General features: G+C 42.6%; 1 protein-coding gene across 6 annotated transcripts in view; it reads right to left on the bottom strand.

The window, feature by feature from the left end:
* The window catches only part of TNIK (TRAF2 and NCK interacting kinase), a 395,124-nt gene that overhangs the window by 74,827 nt on the left and 295,225 nt on the right, over positions 1–25,072 (bottom strand). For 4 of the 6 annotated variants that reach the window (XM_007972103.3, XM_007972104.3, XM_037988564.2 and 1 more), the window contains 5 exons: positions 24,021–24,087; positions 20,245–20,449; positions 3,941–4,051; positions 3,023–3,109; positions 1,764–1,952 (listed from right to left, as the gene is read on the bottom strand). In XM_007972103.3, the coding sequence (XP_007970294.1) occupies positions 1,764–1,952; positions 3,023–3,109; positions 3,941–4,051; positions 20,245–20,449; positions 24,021–24,087 (659 nt within the window). The remainder of the gene's footprint in view (positions 1–1,763; positions 1,953–3,022; positions 3,110–3,940; positions 4,052–20,244; positions 20,450–24,020; positions 24,088–25,072) is intronic. The other 2 variants (XM_007972105.3, XM_007972106.3) reach the window with 1 other exon arrangement.

The raw sequence follows: 25,072 nt of genomic DNA, 5'->3' as shown, positions 1-25,072 counted from the left end.
GACATACAAATGACCTTAGATCCTAACTCCTGAGTTGGGTTACATCCTTGGGAGTGAGATTGCCCTGGAGATCTCACTATGGTCCTCAAGGTTTCCTGAGGCTTCAGTTGGTCTTCTAAACCAAGTCTAATAGGGCAAGCTGGTCCATCTTTCTTCCATGGGTGATGCTCAAACAGGAGTCTTGATCTGGAATCATTAATTCCTGCAGGTGCTACTGCCATTAGCTTTGTAGAGGCTAGTTTTTCAGTTGTCTGAACACTTGCCATGGTCAGGAGCTGTGGGTCTGGCTTAGCTGAGGATTTCAACTTGGCATGGCTAGAAAACGGTTTAGCAGTGGAGGAAGGTGGTGCATCTCTGCCAGCCAAGAAGTATTTCAGCTGCTGCTTAGCAGCATACTGATTTTGCTTAGCTGGAAGAATAGGTGGATTATTAAGGGGTTGATGCCGTACCTGGGAGTAGGATCACAAAATTGAATTACTGATCTAAGAGAAAGAGGCAGATGTTAGAGACATAGCTATGTAAATATGGATCATGTTTACAGATATAAGGGAAAGTGATAAAAAATTCTTCATCACAAATCAAAACAATTTTTTCCACACACTTAGTTTAAGTTTTAAAAGAAAAAAGTTTTTTTCACAAAAAAATACATGATCACTATAAAGGATTTAAACAATATGTAAAAGTACAAAAAAGTTTTTAAAAATCCATTTTTTTTACTTTCTCCTCCCATAAACCACTATCATTAACATTAGGACAACATTATATCAAATGTTTTCTGTACATATGTCAGATAGGTTAGACAAATACAAAGAATTATTTTCAGAAAAACAGGATCTCATGTAAGAAATCTGGTTCTAGTAATATTGTATTCTAGATAACTTGAAAAAAGCGTGAGCTATCAATATATAAAAATTCTGGGTAAAAATACAAAATAACCCCAAAACATCCTTTTAAATGACTAGCTACAATCACCATAAAATAAAGGAAATCACTAGATGCCAGAAATAATGATTGAACTGAAAACCAGCATGTTACGCACATGACCTCACACAGTGACTCCCAGGAAAGGTTGCTGATTTGGTTGGAGTTATTTTTGTTTGTTTGCTTTACCTGTCTGGCTATCACCCTCTTTTTCCCTCCCATCCAAGCAGTTTTTATTAAAATAGCTCAACATAGCGCTAAATTCCTGAAAATCCTTTGTTAGTCTAGCAGTTAAGCAAATGAAGGAAGTATGGGTAGAAGAAACACGAGTGACCTCTGATCCTAAAAGTGAATACCACCACCACAAGTCTGAGGTTAACTGTGCATCTGCTGGTAGTATCATGGTGAACAAAGTTATGTTAGCGACAATGTTAATGATCAGTAACAGGGTCCAGGCATGGACAGGAACTGATTCTTCCTAGAATTCTATAAATCCTTAATCACATTATTCAACAAAAAGGTCACTAAAAATCCTCATGCCACAAATTCAATTGGATGAGTATCAGGAAAAATGTTTTTTCTATCTTCTGTTATTTCCTATAAAAGTCCATTGTAACCACAAAGATATACCAAAAAACAAAACAAAACCCCACAAATGGAGGAAGGTATTTTGCCATTTCTCTACAGAAATAATGTTATGGTTCTTCCAAAAGCAAAACGTGTGTCTTATGATGAATTGTTTTCCAACTTTGCAGCACTGGGTTAACTCTCCACTTCTATCAGACAAACTCATTAGAGTCAAAAGCCTGGCCAACAGGGTGAGGCTACACTTGCTTACTTACCTCCTTGGCCCATGCTGGCTTCTCACTAGGACTCATTCCTTCTTTGTAATGGTACAGTGGCTTCTTCTCCACAGGCCTCTGCTCCTGCCGCTGATGCTGAAGGGAAACTAAGTAGTCTCTTTCTTGCTTTAGCTGCCTCTGCAGTCTTTCTGCTTGTCTCTGTTCTTCCAGTTGTTTGCGCTTATATTCCTGTCCAGATCAGGAAAGAGGAGCAAAGAAAAGGCCAAATTATCACACAGAAATCATCGGCCAGTACCAGTTAAGTATGCAATGGAGGCAAAATAATGCTAAATAATGAAGGATCTTAATACTAACAGAATGACAGGAGGATGTCAGGATGTACCACAGAAATAAGCTACTGCCTTGTGTTAGTATCTACACAAGAATGTGTCATTTAATGAAAACGCTATTGCTTTAAAATGGCAATCCCTACTGAACCCCATCAATTACAAAATGACTTGTCCCTGATGAATTACACGTGACAAAATGGCAATAATGAGGACATTTAAATGGTCAGCATACAACCCCTAGAAAAAGTCACCCACTTCCTGATCTAGTAATTAAACCACTCAAACATGTACAATTAAGTACAAAACTAAATAAGCAGCCAAAAGATACTGCCTAAATCATCTTTCATTTAATAAAACTTGGACCTACAAAGGCCATTAGCAAGCTTATATACAGGCTAAAAAATATCAGAATGCCATTAAATAAAAAGTTCAGTTTAAAAAAATATACCAAAAAGCCCATCTGGAGAGCAGTGCTATAATAATAAAAAAGTACTGTACTTCAAGTGGAAGCTGCATGAGCAAGGGACACAAAATGTTCCCATCATAAGGGTAAAGCTAATAGTCTGTAAATGAAATATGACTGTAGAGCTGGTGGGTTCTTAGGGGAGAGCCGCATTTTGCTGTGATTGTATTGCAGCATGTTGCAAATGGCCTTAAAAATTACTCTGCAATAAACACAGTGGGTCTCAAAAGCAGTTTGTACTTATAATAAGGCTGGATTCATACTCAAGTTTTAGAAATAAATGGAGTTAATAAAGAATGCATAACAACTGTATTAAATGTATTAGGACTCAGCAACATCAATCAGAAAATGTATTAATTTTCTATGAGGTTTTTGAGGTCCCTGAGGCTTGGAAGATCCCCTCTTCTGCACTGGCATGTTAGAAAGACACACACACACACACACACACACAAACACTTGCAAGATGAACACAGAGCAGGTCAGCTGGCTCTTGGCTTTCCCATTACCAGAAGTAGAGCTTGTTCATGCAGTAGCTGCTGCTGCAAGATCTCTAACTGTCTCTGCTCCTCCTCTAACTGTCGCCTGATGTATTCCTGGAGAGGTAGGCAGCAGAGAATTCAGAGGAACAGAAAGAAAGAGAAATGAACCAGTAATTTCAAAGGTGACAAAACCGCTAAGTAAAGTATAGAAGAAAGGAGGGGGAAAATACCCAAATACCTCCTTACAAAGCAGGAAGAGCATGTCACGTGGAAGCAAATGCATTTCAGCATAACGAAAAGCACAAGCCCCTCTACTTGTAACAGCTGACTGAGATGGCTCAGCATTTTACTGCTACTACTTGGTTTTAAGAAGCCCAGCTACATGTTAAAGCTTTTCATTCCAGGCTCCTCTCTTTATGGACTACCTGGAATTAACAATGCTGTAAAGTTCAGAGGCTCCTGTGCAAGCAGCAGGGATAAGACAATTGTTGAATGCCAGCGTGCACTGTCTCTGTAATGGAACCATCCTGCTGAGTTTCACTGTGCTGTCAGAATGTGATTCTAGCAGAGAGGGGCCTGCAGCAATAACTCAAAGTCATAAAGACCAGAGATGGCATGAGCAGAAAAGCTCTTCTGAAGCAGTGAAAGAGTGGGACTTGGCTGATTTTTCATGCTTCAGTGCTACCTTCGAATCAGATACCAAGGGTTGGGAGAATCGGAAGATCCGGGTATGTCAGGAAACTCTGGGTAGGAAGCAAGGCTGAATGAGTGGGCAATGCCAGGGCTGTGCATTTGGCTTCTTGAAGAGGTGAGCATAATTGCTTGAGGAAGAGTAAAAACTCATGTAAACTGAGCATTCCTCAGAAAAGGTGACCCATGCCCCAGAGACGACTGGTGCTGGGGTTCCCAGGGGGCCATCACTGGGGCTCCTGGTCCCAGCTGTACCTGTTCATGCTCTGCACGCCTCCTCTCCTCTTCCCGGCGCATCTGCTCCTCATAGTGCCGGCGCTGCTCCCTCTCCTGCTGCTTCCGCAGCTCCTTCTCTCGCCTTTGTTGCTGTGGGGCAACAAGCAGACAACCATGAAGGCAACAGGCCCTCGTGGGGGTGTCAGGGAGCCAGCAGGAAAAGCTGTTGAACCCCAGACACGAACTTTTAATGAGAGATGCCTAAATGCTCCAAGGCTCTTCTCTCCTGGGCTGTTGTGGGGTACACTGGCAGGGAGTGGGTGAGACAGAGATTCAGTGTCATGCTAACATCCTGCCATTTACCATGTAAGTGGACTCTCACCAAGAAGTTCCTGTTAAGTGTGTTCTCCCCACGGCTGGTGAGGGTTTTCAAGTCAGGGGTAGAAAACACCAATGCAAACAGGTTATTTATTACATATCATCAAGCTGTTTATCAAATTACTTCACACTGCTTAAGTCATTCAATCTTTTTAACACCATGTAACACAAAAATTTCAGAGTATATAAAAATCAGAGAGGTGAAGTGACATATTCAAAGGCATACAGAATCGATGGCAGAGGATGCAACAGGATTTACTAACTCCCACCTAGTCGGCTACCTTTTCTCATGTATCATGCTGCCTGTCTGTGTTTTCTGGAGTATTCATTATTAAGTGTCAATTTCAAGTTCTTGCTTGAATAACACCCTTATGATTGGGAGCCATCATCATCATCACCACCACCTCATACAATTACCATACCTCCAACAGTGGACAGTGTGATCAACAGCTTACATGCTTAATTTCATTTCATCTTCACAAAAATAAGTAGATGTCATTATTATTCCCATTTGATCTGAGAAAACTGAGGTATGGAGATATTGAGTAATGGTTCAAGGTCACACCCAGTAAGTGGTGGAGCTTGATTTCAAAGCCAGACAATGTGAGTCCAGCATCTGAGCTCAGTCATTACAGAGAAGCCAGATGAGTGATAGAAAGATTACAAAGTATCTGGCTCTTCATTATACTCTCAGGAAAGGAGAACATTTTAGAAGTCAGAACTAGGCCAAGCAGTTACAGAAGCCATTGGTTCTCAAGTAGGGGCAGTGCCATTACCTCTCGCTGAAGCATTTGCAACTATCTAAGGGCATGTGAGGAGTATTTTTGCTGGTTCCGATGACTGAGGAGCATGATTGGCATTTAGCATGAGAGGCTAATGATGCCAAACATCCTGCAATGCACAGGATTGTCACATATTACCAAGTGTTTTCTCATACATCATGGCATTAGTGTGCCTTTTGAGAGAGGCGCCTGGCCCTTTGTGTCAGATCCTTTACTGGCTTTGGGATTTCTTTTTCCTCATATATGAAGTTCAGAGGGGACATACCAGGGGGCCCATTCCCTTGTAACATTCTCAATACGATTTCACTGCATGGCTCAGGAAACATGAGGTACGTACCCAGAGGAGAGTAAATTGTGACGGTCTCACACTGATAAGTTAGCTCTACACAACCAGGGAGATAGTTTTGTACACAAGTTTTGTGTCTCAGCCCCAGCTAAACCAACTACAGAGATTCAAAATGCCAAAGAAGCCCATGCGGAAGCCTTCCCGATGGAGCTCCTGCAGCAATCCTCTGGACCTGCTGTCTTCCAATAACCTCTGGGTGTTGGGAGATAAGCTGCATCTCTTAAGACTCAGTTTCTGTCACTTCCAGATCAACAGTGATTTGTCCATCTTAGATTGCAGGCGAAGGAGAGCTATTGGAGGACTTCATGCAGCCAAATGACTTGATCAGACTTGCATTTTCAAAAGGCCTTCCCATCAGCCATGGAAAGGGGCAACACTAGAAACTGAAAAGCAGTGCAAGGCCATTCTGTGGATCTAGGCATAAAATGATAGGGCATCGATGATTTCAGCAAAGGCGGGATGAGAGTCCATGTTTGTAATCACTGCTGAGGATAGAGACACAGCCAAGAGGAAGAAAGACTAACTATACAGGTTTCTGGTCATTCTAATAGGACTAAGTGGACACCAATTTAGAAGCAGAAATTAGAATTAGGCCAAAATAAAATAGGCAGGATTTGGTGACGATAGGTTGTAAGAGGGCAGGTGAAGTTCCGGGCCAAGGGGAAACTGGACGATGGGATAGAGAAGAGCAGGAAAAGCAGGAGTGGGGTGGGTACCAGCATGAGGCAAATCCCAGACATGTGAGTATTTGTTTTACAGAAAAATAATATAGGAAGATGCGAGTAGAAAACATCAGCATAGACACGGACTGAATAATTTGGATTACAGACCCAAAACAGAGACATTTCCAATACTCAACCAAAGTGAATCAGTGCCAGCACAGAGAATAAAATAATTATGTGTACAGATCTGGATCCTGGCAGGAAATAGCCCTAATTTAGCTAACATTTCAAGTTTCTTACTCCAACCATCCGTCTCTTTCTTAAGGAAAGGAAAATAATCAAGCCCTTTGAAGAGTTAGCTGATTTTTATGTGAAGGATTTATACATTTTGAACCCCTTTGCCAGGAATCAATACTGGTTTATAATTACATGCCACTCAGGTTCCCGTGCAAGGTGTATACAGTATTGATTGCAACTCAAGAGTGTCTGGGCTTCCCAAGTACTCTGTAGTTTCTGCGAAAGACACTCAAAAGTAACTAATAATTAATAATGATCTCACTCGGATCAGCCGCTGCTAACACATGGAGGCATCTGCCAGGGCTTCGGTTCCTGTGGTGAGGTTGGAAAAATAAATCACTTTCCCAGCCTTCTGAGGGCACCCTGCCAATTTCCAGCTGTTGTGTCTCAATGTTAATGCCATTCCTGAAAAAATGTTTGCTTTCTCTCCTCCTGTGCATGGGGCTGTTTGAGGGAGAGGATATATAAAAACATATCAATGCAAGACCAAGTCCCTGGCCTCAGGCAGACACCTTTACAACGCTTTGATGACTCTTGCTAGAAGCAGCTCTCTGAGGGCAAGGCCAGTGCCTGATTTCTGCAGTACCCCAACCCCTCACATGGGGGCCTGGCACCTGGCGGGTGCACCTAATAGTTTGTTGAGCTGAACAGAGTAAGAAACTTGAGGAAAAGACAACACAGTATCCTCTTAAATTTCTTTGTAGAATTTTCCCTTCTATCAATACTGATGGCATGGCTATCTTTCCATACCTCATAGTATGGTTATTTGAGTATATCTTACCAACTTTGCAATCTAGATTGAAAGCTGTTTGTGGGCAAGATCTCTGTTCCACTTATTTTTATCTCCCATTGTTTCCATATCAGGCCAGCCACCAATATTTGTTGTGTTGAATACTGCAAATTGGATAAGTAATAGAAAAGGCGAAAGCCCTGCAGAGCTTTGTACCAGACCTTTGCTCTTTGATGCCCTTCTTAAGTAGCTCTTATTGGCTGGAACATTCTTTTATGTTGAGCACAGACATAACTGGAGAATGTTCTTCTAAAAAGAGTCACCTATAGTTGGCACTGGCATGTACCTGTTTGCCATCTTAGAGAAAGGCGTGAAAAATAAGGGAATAAGAGTCTAAGCTGGAAAAAAAGGGAAAGGGGAGAATCAAATAGCATTCCTAGATCTTATTCAAATTATGCATAATGAAGATAGTGGTCCTGATATCAGAAAAGAATGGCTTAAACCAACTACTCTAAAACTGTTGGCAGGTTCTCCACCTATATTGAACTGCCTAGAAGTATATTTTCATCCATGTCTTCTTGTAGGCATTGCCAAAAGTTATATTCCTTAAAACCGGACATTCATTGGCTTCTTATGAGTTTCTTAATTTTTTTTCCTGGTGGGGAGATCATGGATAGAACCTACTGTTAAAGTTTTCCAGGCCCTAACAATTGTTGCCTTACTCTATGGAGTAGATAATCAGGGACTTCATGTCCCTTTTGTCTTCTGTTGGTGTTCACCAAGGATAATTTCTTTCTGGGACAATTCTTTTTTATTTTTATTTTAAAATATTTAAAATTTCTTATTTTAAGTATTAGAGAAAGGCATGAAATATTTAAAATTTCTTTTAAATATTTATGATTGACATGTAATAATTGGACATATTTATGGGGTACAATGTGATGTTTAGATATATGTATAAATTATGTAATGATCAAGTCAGCATAATTAGCATATCTACAATCTTAAACACTTATCATTTCTTGGTGATGAAAGTATTCAAAAACTTTTTATAGCTATTTTGAAATATGTAATACATTGTGAATTCTAGTCATCTTCTTATGCAATAGAACACCAGCACTTATTCCTCTCGTCTATAGCTTTGCAGCCATTGATGGGTCTCTCACCACTGCCCCCTGCCAATCCTCTGGTAACCACTATTTTACTCTCTCCTATGAGAGTGACATCTGAGATTCCACCAGTGAGTGAGATCATATGGTATTTGTCTTTCTGTGCCTGGCATATTTCACTTAATATAATGTCCTCCAGATTCATCTACATTGCTGCAAACAACAGAATCTCACTCTTTTTTATGGATGAATAGTACTTCATTATACATAAGTACCACATTTTCTTTATTCACGCATCCACTGATTGACACTTGGGTTCATTCCATATCTTGTCTATTGTGAATAGTGCTGCGATAAACAAAGCAGCACAGCTATCTCTTGAACACACAGACTTCCCTTCCTCTGACTATACACTCAGTGGTGGGATTGCTGGATCTGGGGATCTACTGGGGGCAGTTTTGATCTTCCCTGTGAACTCTCCCCTCAGGCCACCTCTAGGTAGAGGCTGTGTGGATGCACTTTCAAGCATGTGAATTTGTTAGTTAATTTTAATGAGGGAATAGTAATTTTGTCCCCCCCGTTCAGGGGGCCCTCGAAGGTAATACATGTGTCCCAAATTGGCTATGTAGAATTTTCGCTGTTTAAATTTTTTGCAGAGAATATCACCTCAACCCTTAAATTCTGAATTGTTATTAGACGTCTAGTTGTAAGAAATAATCCTCATGCATGTTCCTCACAAGAGCTGTGGAGTCAAGTCTTACCTTTTTTTTTTTTTTTTCTTTAAATGCTCTTCCTAGATTACTTTAGATAAGCAGAAAAGTCTGCACTACAGTAGGGTGTTCTAGCTCTCACAGAAGTGACTTTGGTGAATTGCAATGCCATAAAATTGCATTTTATGATGTCTTCAAAATAGCTGAATAAAGCTAACCACTGCATTTATGCCGGGAATATTGCCTCAGACATTATTCATTGCACTACTTACTAGGCAAGTGTATAGTTTTCAGTGTGATCTCAGAAAGCTTGCCTGAGTAACTGATTTATCTGATGGACAACATGAATCTCAACCACTTCACATTTGTCTCTTCTCGAGTGTCAGGCCTCAGAGCAGATTAGTGACTGCCCTGGGCAACAGCGCTGGATGCCACGTTGTGCAGGCATTCTGTGCACTGACCCCGCTCCTGCCTGCATCTTCTTTCTGTCTTCTACTTTATATTCCCTTCTACTTTGTCTCCTTGTTTATTTTACTTTTAATTAAAAGTATTAATCTCTTTAAGCCACCTTAAGTCCCCTTGTGGAATGAGGAAAAGTCATGAAGAAGAATATAAGCCAAAAAAATGAGAAACAAACCTTGGCCCTGGTCCACCTTTTATATACACCACATTTCCCATTATATGGACTCAAGTGATATCCACATCTGAGAATTAATATCCTATAGCCACAATGCAACGTGTCATTGGGAGAGAGGAGTAGGCAAGAGAGGCAACAGGGAAATAATAAAATGGTTTGGAAACACTAAGACTAGATTCTGGTCCTGCACAGCTGCTGATACGAACACTGAAGACCACACAGCAGTGCTCTGTAAATATGTGTTTGATGGCTGGGTGTGGTGGCGCACACCTGTAATTCTAGCACTTTGGGAGGCCAAGATGGGTGGATCACCTGAGGTCAGGAGTTCGAGACCAGCCTGACCAACATGGTGAAACCACATCTGTACTAAAAATACAAAAATTAGCTGGGTGTAATGGTGCGTGCCCATAATCCCAGCTACTCGGGAGGCTGAGGCAGGAGAACTGCTTGAACCCGGGAGGTGGAGGTTGCAGTGAGCCAAGATCGTGCCACTATATGAGATCATGCCTGGGTGACAGAGTGAGACTTCATCTCAAAAAAAAAAAAAAAAAAAGTGATGAATGAATGAATGTTGTTTGACCTTGAGTAAGTCACCTTCAGCTAAACTTTCAATGAGGGGGGAGATTAAGTAATCTTGCAAATCTGTTCGTTCTAAGAATCTGAGCAAGATTATGCTACATTGCAAAGCAAAAATCTAACCATTCAGAGTGAAACGAAGCAGAATTCTTATTTGCCCTTGGAGAGCTCCTGTTGCTTTTCATCTTGGGTGACCTCCTGAAAGTGGTGAGATGAAACCCCCACTGTGACAGTAGAAGACCCGAGTTGGCCTCCAGAGGACAGGAAAACGGCTGGTGCAAGATCAAGTCAGGCTCCTTGGGAAGTACCTCAAACCATCCCCTCCACCCAGGGGCTCTCTGTTCAAAGACACTCAGAATGAAAGGACCCAGTGTGGTCTTTTGAATTGACTGCACATCACACATGCCCCCTCACTTTAAATAGGACTGTTCTGTATAAGCTTCATGGAGCTACACTTGTGATGAGAGGTATTCCAGCTTCTGGGCATTCCGTTTTCTCATTTAACATATCCTAAAGTTTTAGTTTTGGAAAGATCATTGCAAACCAATGACTATAGGTAAGGGCATGATTCCTTGTGACTAAAACTGGGGTCCAAACCTTTTTTTATATAAGGACACAAGAGTGATGGGGAAGCAGTCTGGCACCTCTGAATTCACTATATGACAATGAAATAAAAAGAATGCTAACTCTGAATAATAATGAAGAACACTTATGTCATGCATCCTATGATGCCAAGCACTGCACTCATATTAACTCATTTAATTCCCCCCAAAACCCTTTGAGGCAGGTAATACTGTCATCACCCCCATTTGACAGATAAGGAAACTGAGGCACGCCCAGGCCAATGTCTTGCCCAAGTTCACTCGGTTGGTAAGTGCAAGGCCAGGACTTATACTCTGTGCCTGGCTCTTGCCATGCTGCCTCATTTTGGTCCACAAGAAGCAGGCTGACACATCGTATATACAAAGTAAAAGATACTGTCCAACGCTTTTTAAAGCTGCCATTTTCCCCTCTTTCTGTCTTTACTTGTTACCTACCTTTTCTTCACAGAAATAGTAATCAGAGAACATTGAGAAAGCTAGACAAGCTGGATATAACTCATTCCTTTCTTTCTATACCTACTTTATACCATGAGAGAGAAACTATCCAACCTACCCTTTGAGAGCTTTCCTAAAAATTAACTGCCTAAATGAAGGCTTTTCTTTGTGCTCACAGACCAACTTTTCGTAAGCAGACAGCCCCATGGCTAAGCACTGTCAAGCACATGTGTGCAAGCTGGTCTTTACGGACACAGAAAGAGGCATGACAGTTCTAAACAGACTGAGCTTCACGGAGACTTGCGGAAGAATTTTCATCTTGCTTCTTCTATGGATGCTAGTCAATGTGATTATTCACATCTCCATAGTGTCTCTGAGTCTCAGTTTCTCCAGAGAGAACAACCACATGGGATTTCCCGGGTGTCATACAGAGGAGCAAGAATGGCTTGATGGACACCCCTAGTACCTATGATTCTGAATGTTAGTGTGAAAGTCAAATGCAGATGAAACCCCAAATTCCTACTGTCATCATTCTGAAGACTTAGTATGAGACCCTCAGATTGAGTCCTATGAAGACAAGCCAGTCAGTTTATGAACACAGTGTTTACAGAGCGGGCCACACCGGTACTCCCGAGATGATACTAAAGATGCTAACTTATATGTAGAAAGGTTGCAGGAACTGGGAGCATTTGTAGAAAAACATTATTAGTGTCTTCACACATTTCTGGAGCAGATATGCAGGGAATTTCAGTTTTATTTGGCACAACCTGTAATAATGCAGGGATATCACAAGAACTTGAATCAATGAAACGGTAAATTTTCCAACATTAGGAGTTGTTCAAAAATAGAATGTGCTGCCTCAAGCTCACGGACATACAAGGTAAGATTATATGTTAAACAGGTTAGATAACCCTGTTTGAAGAATATTGCAAAAGGAATTCTTGCTTTGAGAGAAGAATTGGCTGAGATCACTTTTGAGGTTCCTAATATTCCCAAGCCTCCATGATTCTATAAAACCACTCACTAAAGAAAACAAGTGTCGAAATAAAAGCAATTCAACTTAAATGTCATGTGAAATAAGATTTCATGTGAAACTATTTTGTTGTCATAGTTCTATGGTTAGGAATAACTAAGAAGATTGTGAACACACAAAACATATAGACTAGATGTAATAAGGGTGGTTCTGTGAAGACCCTAGACAATGGAAGGTAGGTCTGTGTGATGTCAGTTGCGTGCAGGCACTAAAAAGCCATCCCTACCTTCCATGCAAGGTACTCTAGATACACCAAGGATCAGCAACTGCCTAACTCCGGGTTTTTTTTTCAGTATGAAATGCTGTTAAGTATAAAACACTAGCGTACTCTACCTTCTTATGTCTTAAAAGCATAGGCAGGAGCTTGGGCAAAAGGACTCCAGATTTCAGTAGCATTTTACACTATAAGATAGGGATGTCAGCCCAACTTCCGCACTGTGGCAGGAAACCCCTCCCATCACAGGATCCAGGTGACAAAGCGGACAAAGTCAGAACTCCTATGGCACAACACATAAGTTAGAACAAGAAGCCCTTTGGGGATCCACTGGGAGGTGGGGTTCCTTATATCCATGCAGATGACATAGCTCCCTGAAACACAAGTGTGATTACACGTGCATGCGATTACTGACCATTATCCAGAGCCCATGGGCACGCTCTGTCCTGGACAATAAGCATCTGATTTGCCAGGCTGGTTCCCAGCTGTTTCATAATTTCTGTTCAGTTATTGAAATAACAGAGCAAAAGCCCAGCTAGAAAGTGTTCAGTCTGGTGTTGATGCTAATGACATCCAGGAATAAAAAGCTGTGCTGCCTCCAACTAGCCAGCCACTGCTCACAGGACACACTGGGACACCTGTGGTTAAAGATTAAGTGAATTAAAGACCACTTCTCAGGAGTGCTGATGTGTTAACACTCCAGGCTCTGAGATGGGAGAATTATTCTTGCTCACAGTGCTTTCCTCTGGCTTGGGGCCTGGGAGTGTGGTCCAGTGGGTAGAAATGCTGCACTGGTAAAAACCCACATGATTTTCCTGTCTCCTGCTTCTGCCCACTGCACTTGCTCAGGCTGCAGTCAGCTTCAAGCCCTCACCCTGGAAAGAGATGACCCAGGGCAGCAATAACAAAGCAGGTAATGAGAAGCAAGATTGTTCCCTTCACATGTAACACTCTCCTTGAACTTACTCAGGTGTTTACTCAGTTGCCAGACACTGCTCTAAGTGGTTTGTATGTATTACATTCCATTTTGTAAGTGGTCAAACTGAGGCATAGAGAAGTCATGTCTTGTTCAAAATTACAAAGGCAGTAAGTGGCAGAGCTGAGATTCAAATCCAGGCAATGTCTTACTGAACTGCCACATTCTCACCTTTTTGGTGAAAGGGTCACTCGTAAGGTATTATTTCCCTGATGCAAGAAGCTTGTTATTCACTCAGCACAAGATCTCTGTTTCCTATGAACCTTATTTAGATATTGTTAGGAAATGAAATTTCATGCAGCCACTTGGTGGCAATGATGGGATCATAATTATACAGTGTTGGAAATGACGGCAAGAAATTCTGATAAGATAATCCATCAGAAGGCAGTTTCTCCAGGGGAAGGTCCTCTAGGTTTTACTGGGAAAAGGAGGCTTCCCAAGGTGGCAGTTGACCCTACTAAACAAGACATCCACAAAAGGATGAAGAATGGGCTGCCTCCTTGTCCTGACAAGGCCAGGACTGCGGGCTAAGTCACCAGCAGATAGACAGCCCAGTAAGACATAATGAAAATGTGCTCTGGAAAAACACCTTCAAAGGGGATGAAAAAGTCAAGGTTTTACACTAAACAGGGAAGGTACATTAAGCAGTTAAGGAAGACAGGGAATGGGGAAATGCTATCTATAGAGAGCACCATTAAAATGAAAAAATTAACAGCACTATACTTTGAAATCATCAGTTCCAAACTAACAATAAAATATTCACCCAAGAATATCAATCCAGTTTTTGTGTTAGGCATTGTGCCAAGTCCTCTGTATTTATGGTTTCATTTACTTCTCAACAATCCTGAAAAGTAAATTTTTTTTTACCAAATGTGCATATAAGGAAACTGAGGTTCAGAGAGGTTAAGTAATTTGCCCAAGACCACACAGCTAGGATTAAACCTTGGCCTTGGCCTGTAAAGATGGTGTATTTTACCTCTACATGAACCTAAAGCTGGCCATCTAAGAACTATTAGACATTTATTGCTCTTAATGATAGAACTGAATTCTTCCTAGTATTATAACAAATATTCTTCCCAAAGCATGGAAAGAAGCTTACCTATTTACATTTATTTTAATAAATCCAAAAACGTTTTACTGCAGCACATAAAGAAGTTCAAACTTTGGAAATGTGTTTCCCTGACTTTGGTCAAAGGCACCTACAACAATAGAAGGAACAACTCATATTTCCTGAGGGCTCACTGTGTGTTAGTGATGTCAGCAGGCTTTCTATGAATTAACTCATTTAATTTTCACAACAGCCCTGTGAGGTAAATGCTATTGTTATTTCTTGCTTTACAGATGAGGAAACTGTAAAACAGGAAAGTTAAAGAACTGACTCAGGTCACACGTCTAATAAGGAAGAAAGCTGGGATTTGACCCCTGGCAGTCTTAGGTTCTCGACTCCATGCTGTTAACCAAAATACAACTTCATGCTCAACAGAATTTTACCAAATGCTCTGCTGTCCCAGGACTTCCAGAGCATCAATATGCTGTCCTGCACTGTGATTCTTAAAGAAACTTGGCAGCTTCCCCACTACCTCGCCACTCTTTTGTGGGTGGGGGCTGTCTAGGAGCATTTGAAAGAAGCTACTAAGGTTCCAAAGAACAACCTTCCACACCAGGGCTTCTCTGGGTTTGGGCTTCAGCTTGCACAGCTGAGCTGCTGTGAGACTGGCTTGGTTACCCTAAGAGAAGAGTGAATGGTGACCAGACACGGTGGTTCACGCCTGTAATCCCAGCACTCTGCAAGACTGAGGCAGGCAGATCAATTGAGGCCAGGAGTTTGAGACCAGCCTGGCTAATATGGCAAAACCCCATCTCTACTAAAAACACAAAGACTAGCTGGGCGTGGTGGAGCATGCCTATAATCCCAGCTACTCAGATGGCTGAGGCATAATGATTGCTTGAATCTGGGAGGCAGAGGTTGCAGTGAGCTGAGATGATCGTGTCACTGCACTCCAGCCTGGGCGACAGAGTAGACTCCATCTCCAAAAATAAATTAATTAATTAAAAAAAGAGAAAAAAGGAAAAATGTATGGTAACAGAGAATGTGAACAAAAAGCTGACAGCAAATAGATGAGCATGGAATTATGAAAAGTTCCAACACAAGCATAAGGTGGGTCTTGTTAAAAGTATTGAAGCTGAATTTGACAAGTCCTCAAAAGTGAGGTCTGTCCAGCTTTTGGCAGTCAATAAAGTTCTTTTATATCCATTTTTCTGGTTAATCGTCAGGACGACTTTGGTGGTGGGAACAAGCTTTGCTACTGACCTCCCTGTAGTGCTCAGGAAGCGGAGGTGCAGGGAGAATAAGAACTGCCAGGGCACGCAGGTAGTAGTAGTACATGGTGGCCCTCAAAAATTGACGTGTTTTCACTCCAAGTGCAGATCTACTGGGCAGGTTGCTTCCCTTCCCAGAAACAGACAGGAAATGAAAGCATTTCTAGGGAGTACTACACAAAAACTATGTTTTAAATATCCTCTTTGTCATTTGAAACCAAAAGATGCTACTGTCTTCCTGACCTCTGAGCAGCATTCTGCAGAGCTGGCCCCTTTAGCTCCATCCTTATGCTTGAATACTAAATCTTTGCTTCTATAGCATCAAACTCTCCAGGCGTTCTTTCCACTTCCTTTATCAAACTTCTCCGCTGTCTCTTCCTTGCCTGTTCTAAGTTCTTAGAGCTCAGGCCCACACTCTGTCCTCATGTGTACTTTTATTACCACAAACCAATAATTCCTATTTTTCTTATCTTTGGCCCCTCTTCTATGGCCGTCTCTACATAATCCAACAGCATGGATTGGACTATTACTGTTGGCTGCTCTTCCTCATCCCTGATGTCTAATCAACTTGCACATCCTACATGGTCCACAGGCTACATTTGTCTCAAACATGTCCACTTTTCTCAATCCCCACTCTACCATCATCTGTCCAAAGCATCGTACTCTCTGGCCTGGACTAACTTGTCTCCTCCACTTACTCTTGCTTCTTTCCAGCACTTACCCTACAGCAGCCAAAGTTTCATTTGAAAAAGGCAGATCTTACTCTATTCCCTTAGTGAAGACACATCAATAGTTTCCCACTCTTCTTAGAATAAAATTCAAAGTGATCAACATGGTCTACAAAGCCCTGCATGACTGTGCCGTGGCTTCCTGCCTGGTGTCTCTCCATGCCTCACTCCCTCCTCTAGCAGGACTCCGACGGACTCCGACCAAGCCAGGTGAGCGTCCCACTCTCCTCCACCACGGCAGTCATTGCTATGATGATAAATGACTACTTGGCTGATTATTTGCTTCGTGACTGTTTCCCTCACAGATCTAATCGTCACAATGGGAGCCTGTATTTCTAGTGTCTAGCATGGTGCCCACACAACAGAGGTGTCCACTGAATATTTGTCAAATGATCACCTACAAACCCCGGGAAAAGGTTTTCATTCAACCTCACGCTTAAAGACAACAACAACAATTGAGTCCAACATCCTTGAAAGCCTCAGTCACGATAAAAAGTTAGAGGCTTAGAGAGAGTTTACATTTTTAGGCTGCCAGGTTCTTACTTTGTACATTAATGCTCCACGATTACTGGCCAATAAGATACAGGTGATACCTCTTCAAAAAAAAAAAAAAAAAAATTCACGGGATGCAGCCAAAGTGTATATTTTTTGGCCAGATAGAACTGGTTATTTTTATAACTGGACAATGTTAGGATGGTCTCAAAGGGCACTACACGAGAATGTTGGTGTCCTGAAAAGTCTCGAAAGAATAAAACGTACTACCAGGGAGCAGGTACTTCTGAGGTCTATTTGACTCATTCCTGTGACTTAAAGGCATGCTCCCCAAAATGAAGGTATAGAATGCTCTCAGCATTTTGAAACACATATATAAATCACTAATATCGTTTGAAAACTCTTGAGTAGAATCAAACATCACCACAGACTTGCTCAAGATTACAAAAGTAGAAGCCTTGACCCCTGAAGGTTCCCATTCTTGGATCCTAACTCTATAATACAGAATAAAACAAGTTGTATTTTGTTCATGCCAAGTAATAGAAATTTTTATTGAGCTGAGTAAAACTAGAAGAGGTCCTCCTTGTACTTTTTCTCACCATTGATGGACTCGTTCACTTTAGCTGGGTTTCATCAACTTCCTGGAGCTTTGTTGTAGGTGGTACTTCAACACTGGTCAAAAGCTGAGTCTTCTCTACACCATTTAATTGGCCTGAAGCCACATCCTTTTCATAAAGCTGATCAACGACCACATTCAGTGTATATTCAAAGTCTTTCTAAGAATATACAGACACTGATTTAGAGAGCTCAGCCAAATCCACATGGTTACTCATAAATAGTAAAGGACGTGCAGGGCTTCCTTAGGAAACCTCTGGTGGGAGGTGACATTTGAGATCACCAAATACAAAAGCTATAACATACATAGTCATGTGTGACCAAAGGAGTAGCTAAGTGGGAATGCTTTTCCTACAAAAGGAAAAATGACTCACGATGAAGCTAAATTCTCAAGCTGAACTATGGGTTTTAACAGTCTATGTGACAATGTAGTCCAAGTTCCTACTCAGGACACCGGAAACACGAGTGATCACCAAAGGCCAGGGAAGCAGACATAGAAGGGGACATGGCAGGAGCAGGACACGACAGAAGAGTTCCTGGTGGGAGAGAATGTCATGACCTAGGGGTTCAGAATTTACAGCTGTCTGAGTACTTAGTATTCCTTGTTCTTCTCCACTGTGCTATAGACTAAGATGAAGGATCAAAAGAGAAAGCTGGTATAATCTATCCATGCCCTGTGGCCAGAAGCTTTCCTGCTTCTGGTGCAGAGCCAAGGCTCATGCCCAGTGGTACACAGAGCAAAAGGCTTATGTCCTCATGCATGCTGGCTGACGTCTTCTGTGAAGCCAGGATTGACAGGGTGTGTCTCTGCGGATGCACATGCCTCAGTGAGCTGAACTCTGACTTGTTCCATGGTAGCGGTTCGATCAAATGCCACAAGAGAAGAGACACAAAGGAGGCCTTGGCAATGGCAATAGCTCTGACTGGGAGCATGAGACAGAACCCAGGTCAAAGGTGAGCATCTGTTGGGCATAGATTCTGTGCCCTCGTGCAGAACTTAAATGTTCAGGGTAAAAGTCCATAGACATAGAGACCAGATGAAGGATGTGGAAAAGCATACCAACTCTGACTTACCAGTGGAGAGACGGAACATATGCGGTGACTTGGTGCTTAGGCTCTGCAGGCCAGTCCCCTGGATCTGAAACCTGGTTTTCTTCTCAACCTTTAACAAGTTACTAACCTCTCTAAGACTCAGCTACATTATCTTTAGACTGGAGATTATTGTGAAGATTAAATGAGACAATTCGTGTAAAGTACTAAACACAGTACCCTGCAACCTCGGACCAATTACTTCCCTCCCTGAACCTCAGTTTCTTCTTTGTTAAATGGGGATTATACGAGTTTTGCATGAGAGATAATCGATATAGGAAAAGAGATAAGTATAGTAGATGAGATAGTGGCTATAAGCAAAGCATTCTGCCTGGTACTTGACACACTAAAATCACTCAATAATTGTAACCACTGAGTATTACTGTTGCTGGTCTGAAACTGATATCCGAGGGACATAATGAGGTTGATGGGATTTACTGCAAACTGGAACTGAGGCCCTCACTGATTTAAACCAGGGAGGCTGGACCTTGATGTACCATTTAAAAAGCAATCTGCTCCTGGTGACTGCAATTCACCACCCTCTAAGTCTTCAGTGGCCACCTGACAAAGCAAGTGAATTGCTGCAAGCCCGTTAATGAGAAGCAAGTTGCTGTTTGGGGAACCTGTAAAATTACTACCCCATTACCGAGCAGTTTGTGCGCCCTTCATCTGCTGCCCAGCTTCCCCAATAGATATGCTCTCTCGGTTTCCTAATTGTCTAGAGGCTTTGATTTACCTGGCAGAGGAAGGAGGCCTGAGAGATCTGGGCAAAGTTCTGGGAAGGGGGCTTTCACAAATGTCTGTAAGACCACAAGGTGAGAGTCTGGCCCAGGACAAGGCATGCAGCCAACTGTGGCTAGCAGTATGGCTTCCCACACAGATAAGCAGTGTCTGCTGCTGAAGGCAGGTCTTGCCCACAGGCTGGAGGACAGGCCCTGGGTACTAAGGGATGTCTGGGAAAGGATCTGTGAAACATTCTTCCTGGCATTCAGAGCATCAATAGGCAGGTCCTACTCTTCCATACTTGAAATTCCACTTATCTGCTTATTTGCCGTGATCTAGTTAACACCTATATTTCACCTCTCAACTACTCACTCATTCATTCATATATTAATTTACTCATTCCACAAATATTTATGAGGCACTTATTACATGCTAGAGATACATCAGGGAATAAGAGAGAGAAAATCCCCTTGTCCTGATGGAGCTTAAATTCCAGTAGGGACATTCAGGCATGTAAAAGTACATGTAGAGTATATTTGAAGGTGCTAAGAGCTGTGTAAAAGTAATAAGGCAGGGCAGGGAAATAGGACATGCTGGAGGGAGGGGCTGTGACTTTAAGTAAAGCTTAGAAGGTGCTGAGAAGGTGATATATGACGAGACAGGAAGGGGTGATGACTTTCACCTGCTTTTCTGAAAAGACCACACCACTGCAAAAAGCAGGGAAAGCTTTTTGTTTGTAAGCGCATTCAGGACTTATCTGCCCCTGCAGTCAAGCTCTTTGTGCCTCCAAGCTCTGTGTGCTCACGGGTGGGATGTAGGTCCCCAGGGAACACCTGGGGTGACCACAACTGAGAGGCTTGGGGTCAGAGGTGGCCCGAGAAGGTCCTCACCTCCTCCAGCCGCCGCCTCTGCTCCTTCTGCTCCTCAATGCGCTTCTGACGCTCGGCCAGCAGCTGCCGCTTGTGCTCCTCATTCTCTCGCTGCTGCTGCTCCAGCTGCTGCCTTCGTAGGGCCTCAGAACGCTCCTTGTTGGCCAGCTGCAGCCTCAGAAAGTCCCTCCGCAGCGTCGACTCCCCTGGCAGATTCAGGATGGAGCTGTGGGCAGGAGAGAGTGATCAAGATCCCACGTGGGGCAGAGGCCATGGCTACCAAGAGGCCTCGGAGGAGAAAAGCAGGACAGATGATTCACCCACACACAGGGAAAGAAGAGCACAGGCTCCTAGATCCTCCGCTAATTCAGTCATTCACCCCAAAGAAACAGCATCAGGATAAGAGACTCGCCTCCCTTTCAGTACGACTGTGGCAAACAAATGCTGCTTCCATCCACAGAGGGACGTCACATTCTCAGAGTTGTCACCTTCTCCAGGACTGTCCACACCACTCCCTCGCCCTTGGGACGTGGCAAACATTTGTTTTTAAAGACTTTAGCCAGTGTGCAAGCCATGAGCCCCAGGCTAGATTATTTTCAATAAAAATGGACAATGGTGGGCAAAAAGGGAACCTACTCTACTTAGACAAGCACAGATCGGCCTCACCCATACGACTCCCTCATGCCAAACCTCATGAGGCAGAGGCCAGGCTGCTCCTGTGAAGTTGTGATGAGCCAGCGATGGAAAACCCTTGAGTCAAGGTCGACACAGAGCCAGGAGCTGTGCCCAAGCTTGCTGAGTCCAAGTCAGGGTTTGCCTGACTGTACCACACTTAAAGGGCTTGGTTTGGCTCTGGCCACAGCGGGTGAGGCTAGGACTTCAACCCAGCTCATTGGTTCCTAGATTCTGTTTAGGCAACAGTTTTCTCTTCGTAAAATGGTGGTTGTACATGAATGTGTGTGCATCCAACAGAGATCGAGAGGATGTAAATAAGCTCTACCTACTTCGCCGGTGATCCTGGGCTGCCCTACTCGCAGGTGAACAACTAAAAGTTACGGACCCCTTGATTCTGCACAGCAGCCTAAGAGGGAGCTGAGAAATGACTTCTGTTTATTCCAACCTAGCCCTTTTAATCTTTCTGGAAGCTTCCATTTGAAACAAATCTATTAAATACAGAGCACCTGTTATGTGGCAGTCACTGTAGCAGGCTCTAAGGATATGGCAGTTGCTAGATAAAGTCCCTCTTTAAACTTATCTTCTTACGGGACACACATACAGACAAATAACTTCAGGTATTAATAGGCTCTATAGAAGACCAAAATTGTAATTGTTTAAGAGTGACAGTGGCGGGGAGCTGAGGTAAGCTTTGAGGCCCTACTTTAGACAGGTGGTCAGAAGACCTCTCTGGGAAGGAAGCAATTGATGAAGAAGGAAGAATGTTCCAGGCAGAGAGAAAAGCAGGTTTAGAGGCCTGAGGGGAAAACAGGTGTGCACCCTATTTTTGAGCAACTGAACACCAGCCCGGCTTCCCAAAGCAGAGTGAATGAGAGGGAGAAGGGTACGAGAGGAGGTCAGAGAGCTAGGTGCGGGCCGCGACAGCCGTGCAGGCGCAGGAAGGTTTTATGTAGAAGAGCAACATGAGCAGATGGGTTTGGCTGCTGAATGGATGACCTCCGCGAGGAGTACAAGGGCAAGCACAGCAAGTCGGACTGCTGCTGCAGAGTGGTTCTGGGGTGGGGACACCACCCAGGACGAGAGCAGAGGGGATGGAGGAAGGAAGGAGCATTTGAGGACAGAGGTCACGAAGCCTGTGGACAGATCTGACGTGGAGTAAAGGATGACTTGCAGGTTCTGTTTTGGTGGCTGGGTGACAGTGGTGACAAGAACAGGAATGAGGAATGCTGGGGGAGGAGCAGGTTTGGTGGCAGTTGACAAGAGGACCAAGGATCGATTTTGGAGAGTGGTTAGTGTGCTGTGTGAGATACTGCCATGAAAAGACATAAAAAGGCTTTGTTCGTGATGTTCCATAGACAATGCTTGGCATCTACTAACAAGCCTTCTCTACAACTTAGAGCCTTTGTGTCAAACTCTGAAACCCCAAATGATGGCGCTTATCTACACAGGCCACTTGCCCTGTGCAAAGGGGAGGGGGCTTGGGAACCCAGCCTCCCATGCACACAAGGATGCTCCATTAATATTAATTGATGTTGAATCCATGTCAGGAGATCTGAGCTGTGTGAGTGACTCAATCATTAACTCTGTGTGTGACCTGGTTGCAACCCTTAAGCTGTCACCTCATTTCTAAAATGAGATAACCATTGTCCTTTTCTATTTCTCAGGATTTCATGAAGATTAATTAGATGTGTCCATAAAAACAGGACTTGGAACATAATCTTCAGCATGATATAATGACATGTTATAATTATAGAAGTGTTAAGGTGAGGCTGAGTGGCTCACTGAGTGACTCCTAATATGCAGTTCAGCAAGTGTTAGAAAGACAGGGTTTCTCAGTTCTACAGGAAGTGGTCAGAAGGCTGACACAGTCCTCTGGATAAGCTTTTGAACACTGGTGTACAACTTCTCTGAAAGCAGGGCATTTGGTCCTCTGCCTTTCAGGAATGTTCATTTTCTATGTCACTACTTGGCAATCATCTTCTTTATGCAGCGAATCCGGGGGCGGCCAACATGCTATGTATCAGATGGTAGGAAAGAATTATTCGGTCTTTGACCTTGAGGAATCCTGTGGCAGCTGAAGTGAGAAAAACTGGATGGCTCTGAAAGCTCAGTTCCATCTTCTTATAGAAGCTTAGCAAGAATACATCTCAGTATGTCTGAGTTAGCATAACAAAAGAACACAAGGTATCTGGCTCATTCTAGCAGTGGTGGCTAAGCTGGCCCCTGTTCTGGTCAGAAAGCTCTCCCCCAGTGATACAGGAACTGATCCTTCAGGAGCATTAGTGTCTACTCCTTGGATGGTTCGAGGAGAGAGGCCATACCTAGGTGAGTCTTCTGCTTGTGCAATTCCCCCCAAGTCTTACTTCACAGGTATACTGCATGGCACCATGGGATGTGGGCTTGCCCTCCTTGACTTACCAAGCTGAATTCGCTCACCAAAGATAAATCCTGGCAGTGCAAGCACACTAACCTGAATTACTTATAAACGCAGACTAGAAGAAAGTCAGAATCAAAGTCAAGTGGAATTCAAAATGTAGGAATGACAATAAAACAGAACTGGAGTCTGGGGTCCAACAGGTGACAACAGGAATGGCCCAGAAGTATGTGTTTGGAGTTCATCTCTAAATATAATTTGATTTTCTGAAAATCACTTTCTCCTGGATTAGGCTGCAGTGAAAATACCAAGGCATGTGACAAGGACAGTGGCTGCCTGAATGAGTTTCTCAAAGGTATGAAGTAACAAACTGACACAAACTAACACAAGTCCGAAAATACCACTTACGTCTCCAGAAAGTTGCAGTTTTAAGTATTTTTAGTCCTGCATTGCCCAGATAATTGCCTTCTACCCGTTCTACATGTTACATATGTAAGAAAACAAGCTCTTAGGATAGAGACCATAAATCTTAGGGGACAAAATAAAGAATATGCTGATTTCCACATTTTTGTAATAGTCTGCCTAGGGAAATGTTCCCAAATTAATGAGTATGTTCATGGGCAATAAATTAAATAAGACCACCCTGGTGGATTCTTAAAAACGAACCAATAAATCAAAAGGAAAGTGAATTTCACACAAGCACAATTCAGAATGTGAACATTAGAAGACTTGGCTTTTGCTCTCATACCTGGGCTCTCCTGAGTCATTCTCCTCCTCTTCTTCCTCACTTCCGCTGTACTCATACTCTGTCTCATCTGAAGAAAGATCTCAGCATGTTAGTGCACAAAAAAAGATGCTATGGTTCAGTAAAGCCCAACCCCGTCTCTTATATATAAATAAATTGACACCCAAAGAGTCGTAGTTAACTATGTAGTTACATAGTTAACGTAAAAATCACAGCGCTGGAACAGTCTCCAGGCTGTGATTTAATGGTTTCCATCAGTATATGAAATTAACCACATTCAAGACTGTCTCGGCTGACTCTAGATATCTGTCCCCAGTGCCTAATGTTCACATGAGAAGAAGACAAGGAATTAAAAAATAATCCTTTTTAATTTATTAATTTAATTTCAATTAAAAATAATTTGTGTTAATTCGCACTATAAAGCTACCCATATCAAACCCACTGGCCCTTTGTAACTTATTGATGGTATTAACCATTTTTAAAGTAGGATTTTATTAAGACTTACATGAATTCACGAACTGTCTTTAGATTGTTTTGATAAGTGCAACAAAGAAACTTTTCACAATAGGTACTATTAAAAATATACAGTGGCTGGGTGTGGTGGTTCACACCTGTAATCCCAGCACTTTGGGAGGCCAAGGTGGGCGGATCATGAGGTCAGGAGATCGAGACCATTCAGGCTAACACAGTGAAACCCCATCTCTACTAAAAATACAAAAAAAAATTTAGCCAGGCATAGTGGCAGGCACCAGTAGTCCCGGCTACTTGGGAGGCTGAGGCAGGAGAATGGCGTGAAACTGGGAGGTGGAGCTTGCAGTGAGCCGAGATCGCACCACTGCACTCAAGCCTGGGCGACAGAGTGAGACTCCATCTCAAAAAAAAAAAAAGAAAAAAAAAATTACATATATATGTGTGTATATATGTATATATGTATGTGTGTGCATATATATATATAGTTAAAATGTGTTTTGATTGGTCCACTAGGGACAGTCATTTAATTCAGCAAAATGGGAAGCAGTTTACATGTAAGAATGAATAAGATTGAGGCTTTGCTT

Source organism: Chlorocebus sabaeus, chromosome 15 (assembly GCF_047675955.1).
Source record: "Chlorocebus sabaeus isolate Y175 chromosome 15, mChlSab1.0.hap1, whole genome shotgun sequence".
Lineage (NCBI taxonomy): Eukaryota > Metazoa > Chordata > Mammalia > Primates > Cercopithecidae > Chlorocebus > Chlorocebus sabaeus.
The sequence above is the reverse complement of the archived record's forward strand: the minus strand, read 5'-3'. Positions and strand labels throughout refer to the sequence as shown.